The sequence below is a fragment of the Bos indicus x Bos taurus genome, chromosome 2 (assembly GCF_003369695.1).
Source record: "Bos indicus x Bos taurus breed Angus x Brahman F1 hybrid chromosome 2, Bos_hybrid_MaternalHap_v2.0, whole genome shotgun sequence".
Classification (NCBI taxonomy): Eukaryota; Metazoa; Chordata; class Mammalia; order Artiodactyla; family Bovidae; genus Bos; species Bos indicus x Bos taurus.
The window spans coordinates 22506419-22521024 of NC_040077.1; the positions used below are offsets into that span (position 1 = coordinate 22506419).

General features: G+C 35.1%; 1 protein-coding gene and 1 pseudogene across 1 annotated transcript in view; both read left to right on the forward strand.

Annotated features, from left to right (window-relative positions):
- Positions 1-11622, forward strand: part of OLA1 (Obg like ATPase 1) — a 164611-nt gene extending 152989 nt beyond the window's left edge. The window contains exons 8-11 of the mRNA XM_027557358.1: positions 4696-4836; positions 5525-5621; positions 7663-7785; positions 11106-11622. Coding sequence (XP_027413159.1) covers positions 4696-4836; positions 5525-5621; positions 7663-7785; positions 11106-11207 — 463 coding nt within the window. The 3' untranslated portion in view covers positions 11208-11622. The remainder of the gene's footprint in view (positions 1-4695; positions 4837-5524; positions 5622-7662; positions 7786-11105) is intronic.
- Positions 11623-12733: 1111 nt separating this feature from the next.
- Positions 12734-14271, forward strand: LOC113902295 (annotated as a pseudogene).
- Positions 14272-14606: the final 335 nt, after the last annotated feature.

The window sequence follows — 14606 nt, forward strand, 5'->3', positions numbered from 1 at the left end:
GGACCAGGAGGCCTGGCGTGCTGCAGTTCATGGGGTCGCAAAGAGTCGGACATGACTGAGCAACTGAACTGAACTAAACTGAACTTGGCTTTAGTGCTAAATTGTGCCATCTTTAAAGGATTTTTAGAAAAGTAGAATTTGAATAGCTGGGCATAGTTGAATGACTGGATGGACATGAAATGTAGAAAAGAATAAATTAAAATACATATTAAAGTATATCAGAGAAAAGTATTTCAGGAGTTTAAGTTGCAAAAATTTAGTTTTATGCAGAATATCAAATAGTATCACTGAGATGGACTCAGCCAATACAGGAAGCTCCCTTCTTGTTTCTCGTATATAGAAACATCAGAGGAAATAACCAGGAAAGATAGTATTTTTGATGATGTGGTATTTTTAGAACATGGCAGGACTTGAAAGCAAGAAAAGGGGTTCTCACGGGTCAGAAACAAAGAGGAAACTCTGATGGTAGAAAGTGAACTCAACAGTGTATGGTCCTCAGGGAAAATATCTCATATGGCTTAGAGGCCTTAGTGTCCATACAGGGATAAGACGCACGCTACAGGTGCCAGAACTGCACACTCGTAAACCTAGAAAGAGCTGTCCTTTCCATGTCAGACACTAGAAACATGCACCCCCAGCTCCCACCCCTTTTATAAAAGGGAAGAAACGGTTATTCTCAGGAAACTAGAGACTGGGCCTCACTGTCTACATTACCAATAACCTAGTGCAGAAACTCTAAGCCTCAAAATGTTTCAGAGCCCAAAATCCTCCATAGGTCTTTCCCTAGAAGAAAAAAAACCCCACAAAACTATGTCATAAATATATCTCAACAACCCAGGGGTTTGATCACAGATTCTCTTGGAACAAAACAGCTCCTGCCAAATGATCACACATCCAAGAACAACGGCACATACACAGGAGCCACCCGTTTTGAGAGATTAGAAGATGGCATGTTAAAGGGGGTCAGGCAGAGTTACACACAAGAAACTAGAAGTAACTAGAACAGTCTGAGAGAAACCTTCAGTTAATCTTTTAAAAATATTGTAGGGAATGAGAATTCATTAAACAAGAATAAAATGTTACCAAAAAAGAACAGGTAGATTTCAAAGACAGACAAATGTAATTTTTAGAAATAAAATTTGTATCTGGGAAGAGAAATACAAACCATGTAAATTAACCCAAGGAAAATCAAATTATGAAATCTGAAATTTCGTGACTGGATAAGAAGGTCAGATTATAAAACCAGAAGTAAATTTGAGACATAATCTTTTAGAAATCTAAAGCTAGCTTAATACTAAAGATCTCATTTTGCCAAAGACTCTACCATATCAAAACCTGCCAGTGAATTTCAAAGCATAACCCTTTAGCCTTAAAATTGATTGTCCCTGCTTAGTCCGCTTGCTGTAGAATCATTAGTAGGAAGAAAAGTACCACTAATGGCAGTTCTTCTTTCCATTTGTCGCTCATAAAACTTTGGGGAAATCAGTGTGGCTCTGACTCCTTATCGGTAATCTGCAGCTTTGTGCAATAATCTGTTTATATAAATTTATAAAATGAATGTTGTGAAAGTCTTTGCAGTTTAATTCCTTGGGAGTGTCCTGTCTTTACTGTTTCTTCTCCCCTCCTATAATTTGGTATTCTATGACAATATCATTATTATTTTGGTTACTATTAGATAGCTTTCTTTAGACATTGGCTAACATTTGTGTATGGAGATTACTATTCAGTCACTTTGACAGCATGTATTGTACTTGAAATTGTTTTTCTTGCAGTGGTCCTGAGTGCGACTTTGATTTTCCGTATTCCCTCATGTACCATAGCTCACATTTTTGAGATGAGTTTGGGGTACAGTTTGCAGCAACAGAATAGATAGCTTTCTGCAAAAGGTAACTGGTCCCAATGGGGTTCAAACTTGTGATCTTGGCCTCATTATCACACTTTTGTAACCATCAGACCTAATAGATATATTATATGTATTTTAGTCTATAATCTTGAAATCAAGTCATATTTTTAATTACTCAAGGTTTATTTCAAATATGTAATTAAAAATTACTTTGGGGCATTTCTCACTTTTGTTTGATAGTAAAAGTAACAAAAGTAAAGCAGACAGCCAAAGAACCTAACTCACTTTTCATCTTCCCTGTGTTTTCTATGACAGGGAAAGTCACAAAAGTGAAGCTCGCAGGCAAAGACCTAACTCACTTTACGGAGAGTGCCACGGTACCTTTTTCTTTCAGTGAGGCTGTAGCAGGTCTGATGTCAGTCACTTTAGAGACCTTTAGACCTCAGTGCTCATTTACTGCTAACATGTTCCAGCTCTGCTTCTGCATTATGAAGATCATCTGTCAACACTTTGAGATATTCTCCTTTGTTATTAAGCTTGTGATGCTCTACACTGGCAGGTTTTTTGCCAATTATAGTTAAGGTACAATAGTGTATTCAGCAGATCAAAGTCTCGCATTGGCGGTAGAGGAATGATTTGTAAGTCTTTATTCATCTGAATTGTACAATAGAACACCTGAGGAATGCAAATAATCCCTCTGAGGAATCTGCAGGAAAGGCTGTTAAAATGACAGGGTAAAACTATTGTTATTCTGAATTGATATTTTAGCCAAAGTCATTATTTCTTGTCTTGTTGTCTCATAACTGTTCTAGTTTTATTAGCTATGTTGACCATATTTTTGAAACAAAACGTATATGATATTTTTGTTTTCTTTTGCATGGGCTTGTTTTATTTTATTTTCATTGAATCTATATTTGGTATGTTATTTTTCCTTTTTTTATTACATTTCTGATTTCTGATTCTGGCTTGCGGTTACTAAAACCATCAATGAAAAATTTTAAAATACAGTTTTGTTTGAATAGTGTAAGTCTGTAAAATAAGTTAGAATCTCATAATGTTCTTTCCTTCATAATTTTGGATAAGAAAACAACTGGTTTGGATTTCCTCTTTTAAAGGACATATATTTGGTTCCAAAATACATCTTAGGGGTTGGTCCATTATTTCTAGGATATGACCAAAAGGGAAAAAAAAAAATATTACAAAGATAAAAAATCACTGATAGTTTGTTTTTGTTTTTGTTTTTTTTTTTTTGGCCACACCATGCAGCATGTGGGATCTTAGTTCCCCAACCAGGGATTGAACTTGTGCCCCCTGCAATGAAAGCATGGAATCTTAACCACTGGACCACCAGGGAGTTCCCCATTGATAAATAGTAAATAAATAAATTATAGGTTAGCCTCATATAGCAAACATGTATGAACTATTGTGTGAGTTTTTCATTCCTTTATCCCATTCTACTCAGTAGTCCATGTTCTTAATTTTCTGATAACTCTGATCCCTGCCGTTTTGTTTGATGGTGAGTGTTAGGGTTTAGTTCTTGTGTTTCTTATCCACTGTAGTGATATTTTACGTTGTTTTTTTTTTAAGGATTTCTGCCTCAATTTTCTATCATGATAGTTATTAAAGCCTTGGTCTAAATATGCGAGACAAGTATAAGTGATATACCTTGAACTGTGAAATCTATACCCATTTCTATACTAAGCTCTATCCCAGAATCATAGGCATGTCTGCTGTGATTATCTGAGAATAAAAATATTAATAGTAATTGCTGTTAATATTTGTTTATGATATGCCAAGGTTTACTTTTCTAGGTTCTTTACCTACAGTATAATGTGTACTCTTACTATTTCTGTGAATAAGGAAACTGAAGTTTAGAAAGGTTTAGAAACCTGCCAAGAGTAAAAAGCTAGCATAGTGGTAGGATCAGAACCTAGTTAATATACTCACTTCACTTACTTCATTTATGCTCTAACTGCCACTTTGCTAAATTGCTCCATGCTTACAAAATTCTGTAAAGCAATTATCCTTCAATAAAAAAATAAATTACAAAGAAAAAAAATTCCATGCTTGGAAAGAAATCACTCAATAATGCTTTAGAATCTGAAATGATTCTGAAAAGAATCAATAATGTCTTTTCAGGTAATACTTGATATCAATTTCCTAACTGATTTGGCTTTCCAAACCCTTTTCTATTAAAGGAATTTATTTCCTCTGTAGTTCTGTTATTCATGATTCTACAAAAGTGAGATTCATGAGAACAATGTATACACAATCAACCAGGTTTGTAAACCTATATATTTGGACTTTGGGGGGGGCGGGGAGATTAGCAAAAATCTCAAAACCAGTGACAACTGTAAGGTCTTGAGAGTCCAAGAAGGAATTGAACCAGGCATATAGATATCTGGGAGGAACAAATTAATTATTTGTCAAAGCTCCTCAAAATTAGCTGATACTTTTAGGTGTGATTCCTGTAAATCCAGAACTTTGTGTTTTTTGCTTTTTAAAAATTTATTTTGTAAAGGAAGATAGTAAATCATAACATTGAGATTCTCAAGGTCACAGGTGTTAATACTGAATGAATTTAGTGTAACTGCAAAAAGTTTTAAAATATTTGTACGATAGTTCCTATAGATAATATGTTAACATAAAACTAGATTACAGTAAAATATTATGGCGTGTACCTGAAGCAGTTGCTGCCTGTTAATGCCTTGACCTTGGAAAGCTATACACAAAAAGATGGCATCATAAAACCGTGCAATTCTTATGAATATGTATGCGCTACTTGATAATAATGAATGTGGTACAGTCATGCATGCACTACAAGATAATGTTGTGCCCTTTTTTGTCTACAGGTTGATAAAAATTAAAGAGTGGGTGGACAAGTATGACCCAGGTGCCTTGGTCATTCCTTTTAGTGGGGCCTTGGAACTCAGGTTGCAAGAATTGAGTGCTGAGGAGAGACAGAAGTATCTGGAAGCGAACATGACACAAAGGTTAATTAGCATTCATTTTCCCTACACTTTATTATCAACTATTTCCTTGCAGTAATTTAATTGCTTGCGCTGATAGAATAATAAATGACAGAGTAATTACCATTATAAAGAGGGAATCTTCTCCTTTCTTTACCATGAGACAGAGTGAAAAGATTTATTTTAAATTAAGTTTTTAACTGTCATCTGTCATCTCTGTACAGTGTTTTAATTATAACATAGGTATTAGTTATGTATATTTTTGAGAAGGAATGATCGCCAAAACTCTTTCGTCATGTTCAGTGGGGGCGGGGAAAGAGTGAATCAATTGCCTTAATTTTTTTCTGAGTAACAGTAATATATTGTTTAAACATTGGATTTCAATCAAATAATTTTGCTTTCATGACCCACGTCTGGGAAATAACTGATATTGGAGGAAAATAACCATAGAATGGGTAGATCAAATTTTTCTTTTTCTATAGTAAACAATTCAAAATGATATATTTAGACTAATATAATTAAAACTAATTTTTGAAGAGATTTTTTAGGAATAGTTACATGCTTTCTGACCTCTTCAAGTGTATTATAAAAGAAAAATGGTCATTTACTAATCTCTCTAACATTTTCTGCTTGAAATGAATATTTTAGGTTCATACTGATCTCTGGCACAATCTACTTATATGTTGAGTGAATTTGTTTCATTTTATTTCAGCGCTTTGCCAAAGATCATTAAGGCTGGGTTTGCAGCACTCCAACTAGAATACTTTTTCACTGCAGGCCCAGATGAAGTGCGTGCATGGACCATCAGGGTAAGATTCATACTTATTCATCAGCTATATCCAGTTCCACACTATTGAATTCAGATTGATATCACTGACTTTGAAGTTTGTCATGGTGGCGGTTAGCTAGTCATTACAGATGAGGTTTTTGTCCAGGATAACTTTAATTATTTGTGAGCTGCTGAACAGTGAAAGTGGAGCGGCATTGATTGAGGCAGGTAACAATTGATTCTGCCTATTACATAGTCTGAATTTCTTCATCCTGTAGAATCTGTCTACCCTCCTCCTGTGGTCAGAGATAAGACGCACCAGTATTGTGCTTGCTTAATCTGTGTGACTGGGTTTGTCTGCAGTGAAATTGATGTTGCTTTTCATTTTGTATTCGCTAAGTTTGTTTGGGTTGCGGGTGGTTCTTTCCTCCTTTGCTTTGCTCGGATTACATTTTCAGCAATAAAAGCAATATGACATCATTATGCTCTTCATAGATACACAGTTGGGCTCAAAGAGCTAAACTCAATGTGTAATAATTCATGCCTTTTAAAATTTGAATTTATAGAAATAGTGTTTATTTTTAGTGTTTTATATTCAGTCTTCTTTAATAATGTGATGTGTATTTTTTAAATATTGATATATAACTGATTGCCACCAGAAAGAATGACTAATTTATTCCCAAAGGACAATAGAAACAGAACTGTAATGGCTGGCTTTTAAGTGAAAATACATTGTAATACGGTAGTTACTGTTGAAAAATATTTTGAAACATATGTAATCCAAAATCGTCTTACAGAATCTAAAAATAACATCTGAACTTTCAGAAATATTCAGTGTCTTATTCATTCTTTTATTATGCTTTCTTAGTGTATGGTACATGATGAATTTTAGGGCTGCTTTCATTCCTGTTTTCACTGGCTACATTAATTTATTATTACATTTATTTTGATTTAAGATGGATAGGAGCATGAAGTCAGTTCAGCATAATGTTAAAGGTGTCGTGTGAATGTGAGATTCACTTTTCTTTGATCTCCTCTTTTCTTTGTTAAAAAAAAACATTTGATTGACTTATAACTAAGGTCCTTTTATATCGACATACAAATTATGTCAAAGCAATTTGGGTTGGTAAACAAATTGCTAGGGTTTATTTTTACTGTATATTTTAAAGCCTTAAAACTTCCAAACTTAAGTATGTGCAGAAGGAAAGATAACATGTTCTGGGCTTGAAAATGTGAAAGCTGGTTTATCTTAAGACTGATTGTAAGTATCCATGATTTAATGTGCTAGGGTATTTAGTCAGGTAAGCATCAGTGAGTAGCCATATTAACCCAATACATCTTTTATTGTAAAAACTGTGCTTTATAGTGTCAGACTCCTTATCACTTTAACATGCTTTATTAAGCAGCCTTTAGGTCACCATTATTTCTCAAATTTCTTTCCATGGTTGTGTGTGTCTGGAATGTATGTCCTTGTAGTTTAACATATGGGGTAATTATAAGACATTTCTCTTCCTATATCAACTTGAATTTTCTCTCATGGTGGTTAGAGGCAGGGTTTATTATGTAAAGTGTTCAAAATTTTATGAGGATTTAAAAATTATTTGCTGAACATAGATTGTATGATTTGTTGGAAATATCTTAAAAATGTCCCTTTATATATTGATTTTTATATGTTCTTTAGATGAGCTGAAATTTTCAAGGCTTTTTATCTTTTTAAAACCTTTGATAATTCAGCTTGAAAGCTACTTTTAAAATCCTTTTTTTTTTCCCACCGTGAAGAATAGAAAATCGAAATGAAACCTACACCAAACCAGGCCACTGCATCTAAATCGATAAATCTGTGGATGACTGTTAGGAAAAACAAAGCTACGCTGCTTTAACATCTACTGATTTGTCTGTGCTAAATCTGCTGCTCAGATAGTGCCCTGTATTGAAAATGTTCTAATTTGTATATCAGACATCTTAACTGTTATTAAACTAAGTTTAAGTTGAACCCAACTGCAGATAAAACAAAAGAAACTTTACGCTTTCAATCAGTCATCATAAATGCAATTAGTTTTCCCTGGTCTTCCTTTTCAAAGAAAGGGACGAAGGCTCCTCAAGCTGCAGGAAAGATTCACACAGATTTTGAAAAAGGATTCATTATGGCTGAAGTAATGAAATACGAAGATTTTAAAGAGGAAGGTTCTGAAAATGCAGTCAAGGTAAGGAATTATTTTCTAGTTTCATACTTAATAATTTTTGCTGATATGAAGATACTCATGATTCAGATGAATGATAACGATCTTTTAAACTGTGTCAGCGTTAGCGTTAACTATCAACTGTATGTACTATCAACTGAGCCATAGGTATTTACATACTCTTAGGCAGCTTTTTAAATGTATAAATTGTTATTAATTTTGTGGTGTTTTTCTAAAACTGAAAAAGAAATTTTAAAGCTGGCTTTAAGTAGTTATCAATAATTTCAAAGAATTTGTTCACTGATGACCAGTGAAAACTTGAACTTATTATACTTGAATATCTGAAATAAAAGTAGTATGTGTATACATATGGGTTAATTCAAGGAAAACAATGTAAATTTAGTCAAATAAAACCTGTTTTTGCTGAACTTCATGGTTGTACTTTTTTTAAAAAAGATCTCTGAGAGCTTAATTTGCTTTCTCAACACTAGAGGGCAGGTCCAAAATTGTGCTTTATTTTAGCTAATAAGTATAATTTAGTTTGCATCCACTAATAGTGAAGCTGTGTTATGCAGACGTAATGAATGATTTCTTTTAATGTAAACTCTGTTAGAGACTTGATTTTGTTTGACTTTATTAGGTTTACTTAGCAAAATCCAGTAGGTGTGTCAACTCTAATCAACAGACAGGTCAGGGAGGTAAACTGGCATTATAAGCAGGCGTCTTTACCTTTAATTTGTTATTTGAAGACTAGTATAGAAAATGTTTAAAAAAAATTTTTAGAGCAGTCTTGTATATTTCCTAATTTTAAAGAAATCCAAAAAAGTTTATTTCAAGTTTATTCTCATTGGTATCATTGGAGAGATCATATGGAACAGCAGGACTATAATAGAATTGTTGAAACCCCAGGAAGAGAAGGGGGAAATCTTGGTGTAGTTGGTTCAATGTGGAATGAGAGCCATTTTGTTTTTTTTTAAAGGCGTGAAAGAAGTTACAGTTTATACTAAACAAAGTCATTAACTTCTCAGTGTTGTCATCTGTGGCGATAGTTAGATATGCAGGTTCAGTGTATTAAGATTGAACTTTGTCAAGAATACTAATTAGACTTGAAAACTCTCAGATTATTTTTCAACATGTTATGTCATGCTGGCATATATATTTTTCATAGACTAAAGGTTAAAATAAGGATACTTTTCTATTACTAGAATTCAGAAATCAGATGCTTCTTTTTTATATTCTCATGGGATAAGCCTGTTTTACCAACCCTTAATAGATGTCTATGTTGTAATTTATAAACTTGAAAGTTATATAAATTGTGAATACTTCCTTTAACAATACAGAAATGTTATAATATACAGTAAAAAAAAAATGTTGCCTGCTTGTAGAAATGCTTAACAATAACTAGGAGGTTTTATGCAATAAACTGGAAAAGGTTGACCTCTGGCTTTTCAGCTTAGAATACCATTAAGTATTTTAGGCTTTTTTTTTTCTTTTTTAATTTCCAAAACTAACATTTCAAAATTTGAACTCCAAATTAAATAAAGCATTTATGAATTTCTTTTATTCAACAAATACTTGCATATTATCACGTAAGTTTTAGGTTTGAGAGCAAGATTGTGTATATGTGTATGTATGTATATGTATTTCAAACATCAGTGCAGCATAACTAATTTAATGCCAGTGCTGTGAACTATATACTGAATAGCTCTGTGTGGGCTTTGTAGTCTACAGGGATATCACATTATTAGCAATCATATCTGCTTAGGCAAAGCTGGCTTCTACAGATGGCTGCTTTCAAGTGCAAATGAACTGGTTAGACGTGTCTTGTTTAATACATACTCAAGATTCACAAATGGGTATTGATTTTTTTTTCCAACCAGTGTTTCTGATAGCAGTGGAAATGGATTAAATGGTCTCTAGAGAATTTAAAGGAACACTGTCACCTTTAATTAGTAGTAAACTTGAGTCATAACAAAGTATATAAACTTACACTTAATATGTCATGCCAATTATGTATTTGATTTAAATTGTCTATATAGTTTTATAACATTGGACTTTAGATTCTCAAGACAAGTAGCACACGGCCTTCCATACATTACAACTTTGGAAAAAATCGTATAAGAGTATTGTGTGTGTGTGTGTGTGTGTGCCTTTTAAAATGTTAGGGTATGTTGACTTTTTAAAAATTAGCTTCATTTTTAAAAGCACTTAGTAGGTGATTTTTATATGTGGTCTAGATAATTGTAATATGCTTACTAGGGCTCTGTGACCTGGTTTGTTGATTTTAACCTCAGATGTATGATCTTAGTCTTGTTTCTGATTAGTATAATTGCACTTGACTTTGAACATTCTTATCAATATCTTCAAAGGGAAGTACTAATCTTGTTGGTCAAAGGTTTTGTGTTCTCGATAAGTTCTAGCAGAAGGAAAATACTTTGAAGAATTTTTTGTTTTTCTAAAAGACCCCCAGGTCCTCAGTGTTGCGTGGTTGACGTCAGGTCACGCAGGACAGGGTTGGTGGTGTGCAGTGTGCAGTGTGGATGTGTAGATATTGAAGACCCTGTCGTGCTGAGGATGAAGTGTGTGTGCTGTGCCCCACAGGGAACCTGAGTCTCTGTGTAACTGCTGCTTATTTGTACAAGAATCACCAGAAGATTGCTCATCTTGATCTGCGTGCCAGCAGGTGGAATCAGTTGCTTTGCCGACTGATTTACAAGTGGAAAAAAATACCTATCTTTGCATTTCCAACCTGTTAGAGTCTGCTTGTAACTACGGCCATTAGTCAGTAAACTTCTGTGTGTTGAATTTTAGTATACACCATTGTGTACGGCCATTGTCAAGATCAAATTAAAAACTACAAAGAAGCAATTCAAAATCTGTAATTCCAATTGATACTTGTAGCATGCTGTGTCTTTGGCATCATCAGTATCACCAAAGAATTTCTTTAAGTAAATATTGCAGCTTTAACCTAGCTATATAATCTTTTTTTCCTGCCTGGTTTGATCTGTTTGTTACAGTGACTTGCCGGATGTTTGCAGACACATCAGAAATGTACCATAAACAGCATGTAATGAAACTTAATGATATTGGTATAATTACATTTATGTACCAACAGTTTAGTGGAGAATACATTATGATTATGTATGTATGGAAAATCTAGTGCTGCCCAAATCAGGAATATTTTGCTTCTCTCCAAGTCTAGTTTTGAACTTGTGTGCCTTCCTGTATTTTTTTTTTCTTTAATCTGACCCAAGATGTGGAATACTTTTTGCATGTGCTCCTACCATTTACCTTATATATTTCATTGTAAACTAACACATTTCCTTTGTATTTCTTATTTACAGGCTGCTGGAAAGTACAGACAACAAGGCAGAAATTATATTGTTGAAGATGGAGATATTATCTTCTTCAAATTTAATACACCTCAGCAACCGAAGAAGAAATAAATTTTAATTATTGCTCAGATAAATGTACAACTTCCAAAAGGCATATACTTCTTTTTTTTTTAATTAAAATTTCTGAAAACTGAAAGGGCAGGTAAAGTTGGGGTGATGGGAATCTTCTACAAACAATTATTTTTATTTGTTTTAAAATTAAAATACTGTGTACCTCCAATGAGATGCAAGTTCACCAAATGTGAACAGCTTTGCTTTTCACGTGATTAAGACCCTACTCCAAATTGTAGAAGCTTTTCAGGAACCATATTACTCTCATGATACTTCATTAATCTCCATCATGTATGCCAAGCCTGACACATTTGACAGTGAGGACAATGTGGCTTGCTCCTTTTTGAATCTACAGATAATGCATGTTTTACAGTACTCCAGATGTCTACACTCAATAAAACATTTGACAAAACCAGCCTTGGTGTGTTTGGGGATGTCTGTATTGACTGACTGTGGTGTGCTGAATGCGATATGGCACCTGGCGGTTGCTGATTACAGAATTTTAAGGCGTGCGTATGACACAGTAACTAGCGTGTGGGGCAGCTGCAATTGTATCTTAGAAGTGGGTCTTTCATAGGAATCAGAAGAATAGTCTACCAGGGATTTGTCTCCAGAAAGTTAATTAATTTGTAGATGGACATTTATTGAAAGATGATAGCAATGATATCACAAAAGATATATCCTAGGTGACTATGACCAGAAAGAAAACAGTGCTGGGGGAAAATTCTACCTCAAAAATCAAAGGATTTCTTGTTGTTGTTGTTGTTCTGACCGTATTGGAGAGAATGTTCATTTTTAATCATTCCTTTGAAATTATTGTGATGAAATTGTTGTGAAAACTAACCCATTCATATCTGATGAGTTATAATTTTGTTTCGATTCAGTAGTGAGTATAAAAATTAGTTACGAAAAAGATTAGATCTTGAAAATTATAAAACTTTTAAAATACTTGCTATTAACATATTTTAAGATGAGTTGAAACTTTAGCATATGCAAGTTAAGCACTTTATAAAATTGTAGCAGAAAATTCTGAAAGAAAAATATGGTTAAGTGGTTATCTGGAGATCGTTTGCCACTTAGCCTTCTTCTCTTATGGTGACAGTCGTAGCGTTCCTCCCTGAACCCTCCCTTCCTCTCCCAGTTAACACTCCTGCAAGGCTGCCCTTGTCCCCACCCACGGCCCTTTTGTGCTCCTCTGTGATCAGAGGATCATTTCAGTTAAGTGCAGACCCCCAACTAGGCCAGCTCTTGCCTCTACTGTGTTATTTTGTTACATTAAAGGTAAAAACACACATAAACTTAACATTGAAAGTTACTTAATGTAGCACAAAAAGCAAGAAGTGATTTTAAGGGCAATTTGCTATAAAGAGGGCTTCCCTGGTGGCTCAGATGGTAAAGAATCTGCCTGCAATGCAGGAGACCTGGGTTCCATCCCTCCATCGGAAAGATCCCCCGGAGAAGGGAGTGGCAACCCAGTCCAGTATTCTTGCCTGGAGAATTCATGGACAGAGGAGCCTGGTGGGCGACAGAGGACCCCTGGTGGGGTCACAAAGAGTCAGACACAACTGAGCGACCAACACTTTCACTTCTTTCACTTGCTATAAAGAGGAAAGGGTGCTTAAGGAGGATTTGATTGAGTAATGAATACAGTTTAGAAGCTCTTTAGTTGAGTATGTTCTTTATGAGAATCAGATACTGATATTCTTTTGCTAACATAAAAATCAGAACTGCAGCAGGGAAATAATAAAATTAAGTGAACAAAATTTTTTTTTGTTTTATGGATTAAGTAAAACATAAATGAAACTCAGGTACAGGTGCAGTTGACCAAGTTTGCAGTGAAAATTCCTGTTACACTTCTGAATTGGAGAAATGTAGAGATTTGTGGATTGTTTGGGATTTCACCAATATAAGAAGAAATCCAATCTCTTGCTTTTGAGTCCTCTCCAAAATAAATTGCATAGATGTCTTAAAGAAGTTTGGAATTTCATTTAAAAGGCTTAAAGATTGTGTAATTTTACTTTCTCTTAACTTCTAATGTGGTAATTGCACATTGCAGAATAGAAGTTTTAATAAGAGACAAGTTCGTTTTGAGGTAACTGCCTTCATTAGGGCTGAAATTAAATGCTGGAGATAAGTTTAATTTGGTTAGAAGTCCTACAGTATTCTGTATGTGTGTACAAATTTTTATTTTCTACAAAAGTTGAGAATTCCAAGAACTTTTGCATGTAGATAACTGGGTATATACCTGTATCTTCATGTTTTCCCCCTTTTAATATTGGTGATAGTTAATGTATTTGTAGGATTATAAGTGAATTTTTTTTCACTTATCTATAGATCCGTCTTAATCAGATTTTTTGGTAAGAGAAATTTGATTTTAAAAAGTTCCCGAGATCCGGGGTCGGCGTAGCCATGGCGACTCATGTCCTTTGTGCCTGTGTGCGCAGGGCACCTGTGTTCCCACGGCCTTCGCGCCACTGCCCAGGCTCCCCACGCTAGCCGTGGCCCGGCCGCTCAGCACTACCCTCTTCGCCGCGGAGACCCGGACGAGGCCTGGGGCTCCGCTGCCGGCCTTGGTGCTCGCGCAGGTTCCAGGCACAGTTACACAGCTGTGCCGCCAGTATAGCGACGCACCACCTTTGACATTGGAGGGAATCAAGGACCGTGTTCTTTACGTCTTGAAACTATGACAAGATTGACCCAGAAAAGCTTTCAGTAAATTCCCATTTTATGAAAGACCTGGGCTTAGACAGTTTGGACCAAGTGGAGATTATCATGGCCATGGAGGATGAATTTGGGTTTGAAATTCCTGATATAGATGCGGAGAAGTTAATGTGCCCACAAGAAATTGTAGATTACATTGCAGATAAGAAAGATGTATGTGAATAAAATATCAGACCCCTTTTCCTCACTGAGAGAAGGCTCAGAAGATGCTGGCGAGTGTCTGGCAGTGAGAACACATTTCTGCATCATTGCTGACTTTGAGAGTAATTCTGTTTAGACTTGTATTTAAATTGTCTTAAGTGTTTTTGCCCTTTGAAAATAAATCTGTAAAACCAAAAAAAAAGTTCCCGATAGCATTTTCATTTCATTTTTATCATATCACCTTCATAACTTCACTTTGGGCTTGGCTCAAAGCCTATTTTGATACCACTCCAGGGGAGCATTCTGTATCTGCTTTCTTACACAGATAGTAGAGTTGCTTTCATGCTTTGGCAAGCAACCAAGAAGGAAGAACCTGTCATCAGGGGCCTGTGTCTGTGGCCTGCAGGGAGGGCCCATGGGGCCCATCCAGTGCGGTCTCTTGCCTCAGGAGGGTGGAAAAGAGGGATAAATATGATATGTTCAATTTCTTTGGTCCTTCTGGTCTGCATGCAAATTGCCATTTTTTTCTGGTGAAGT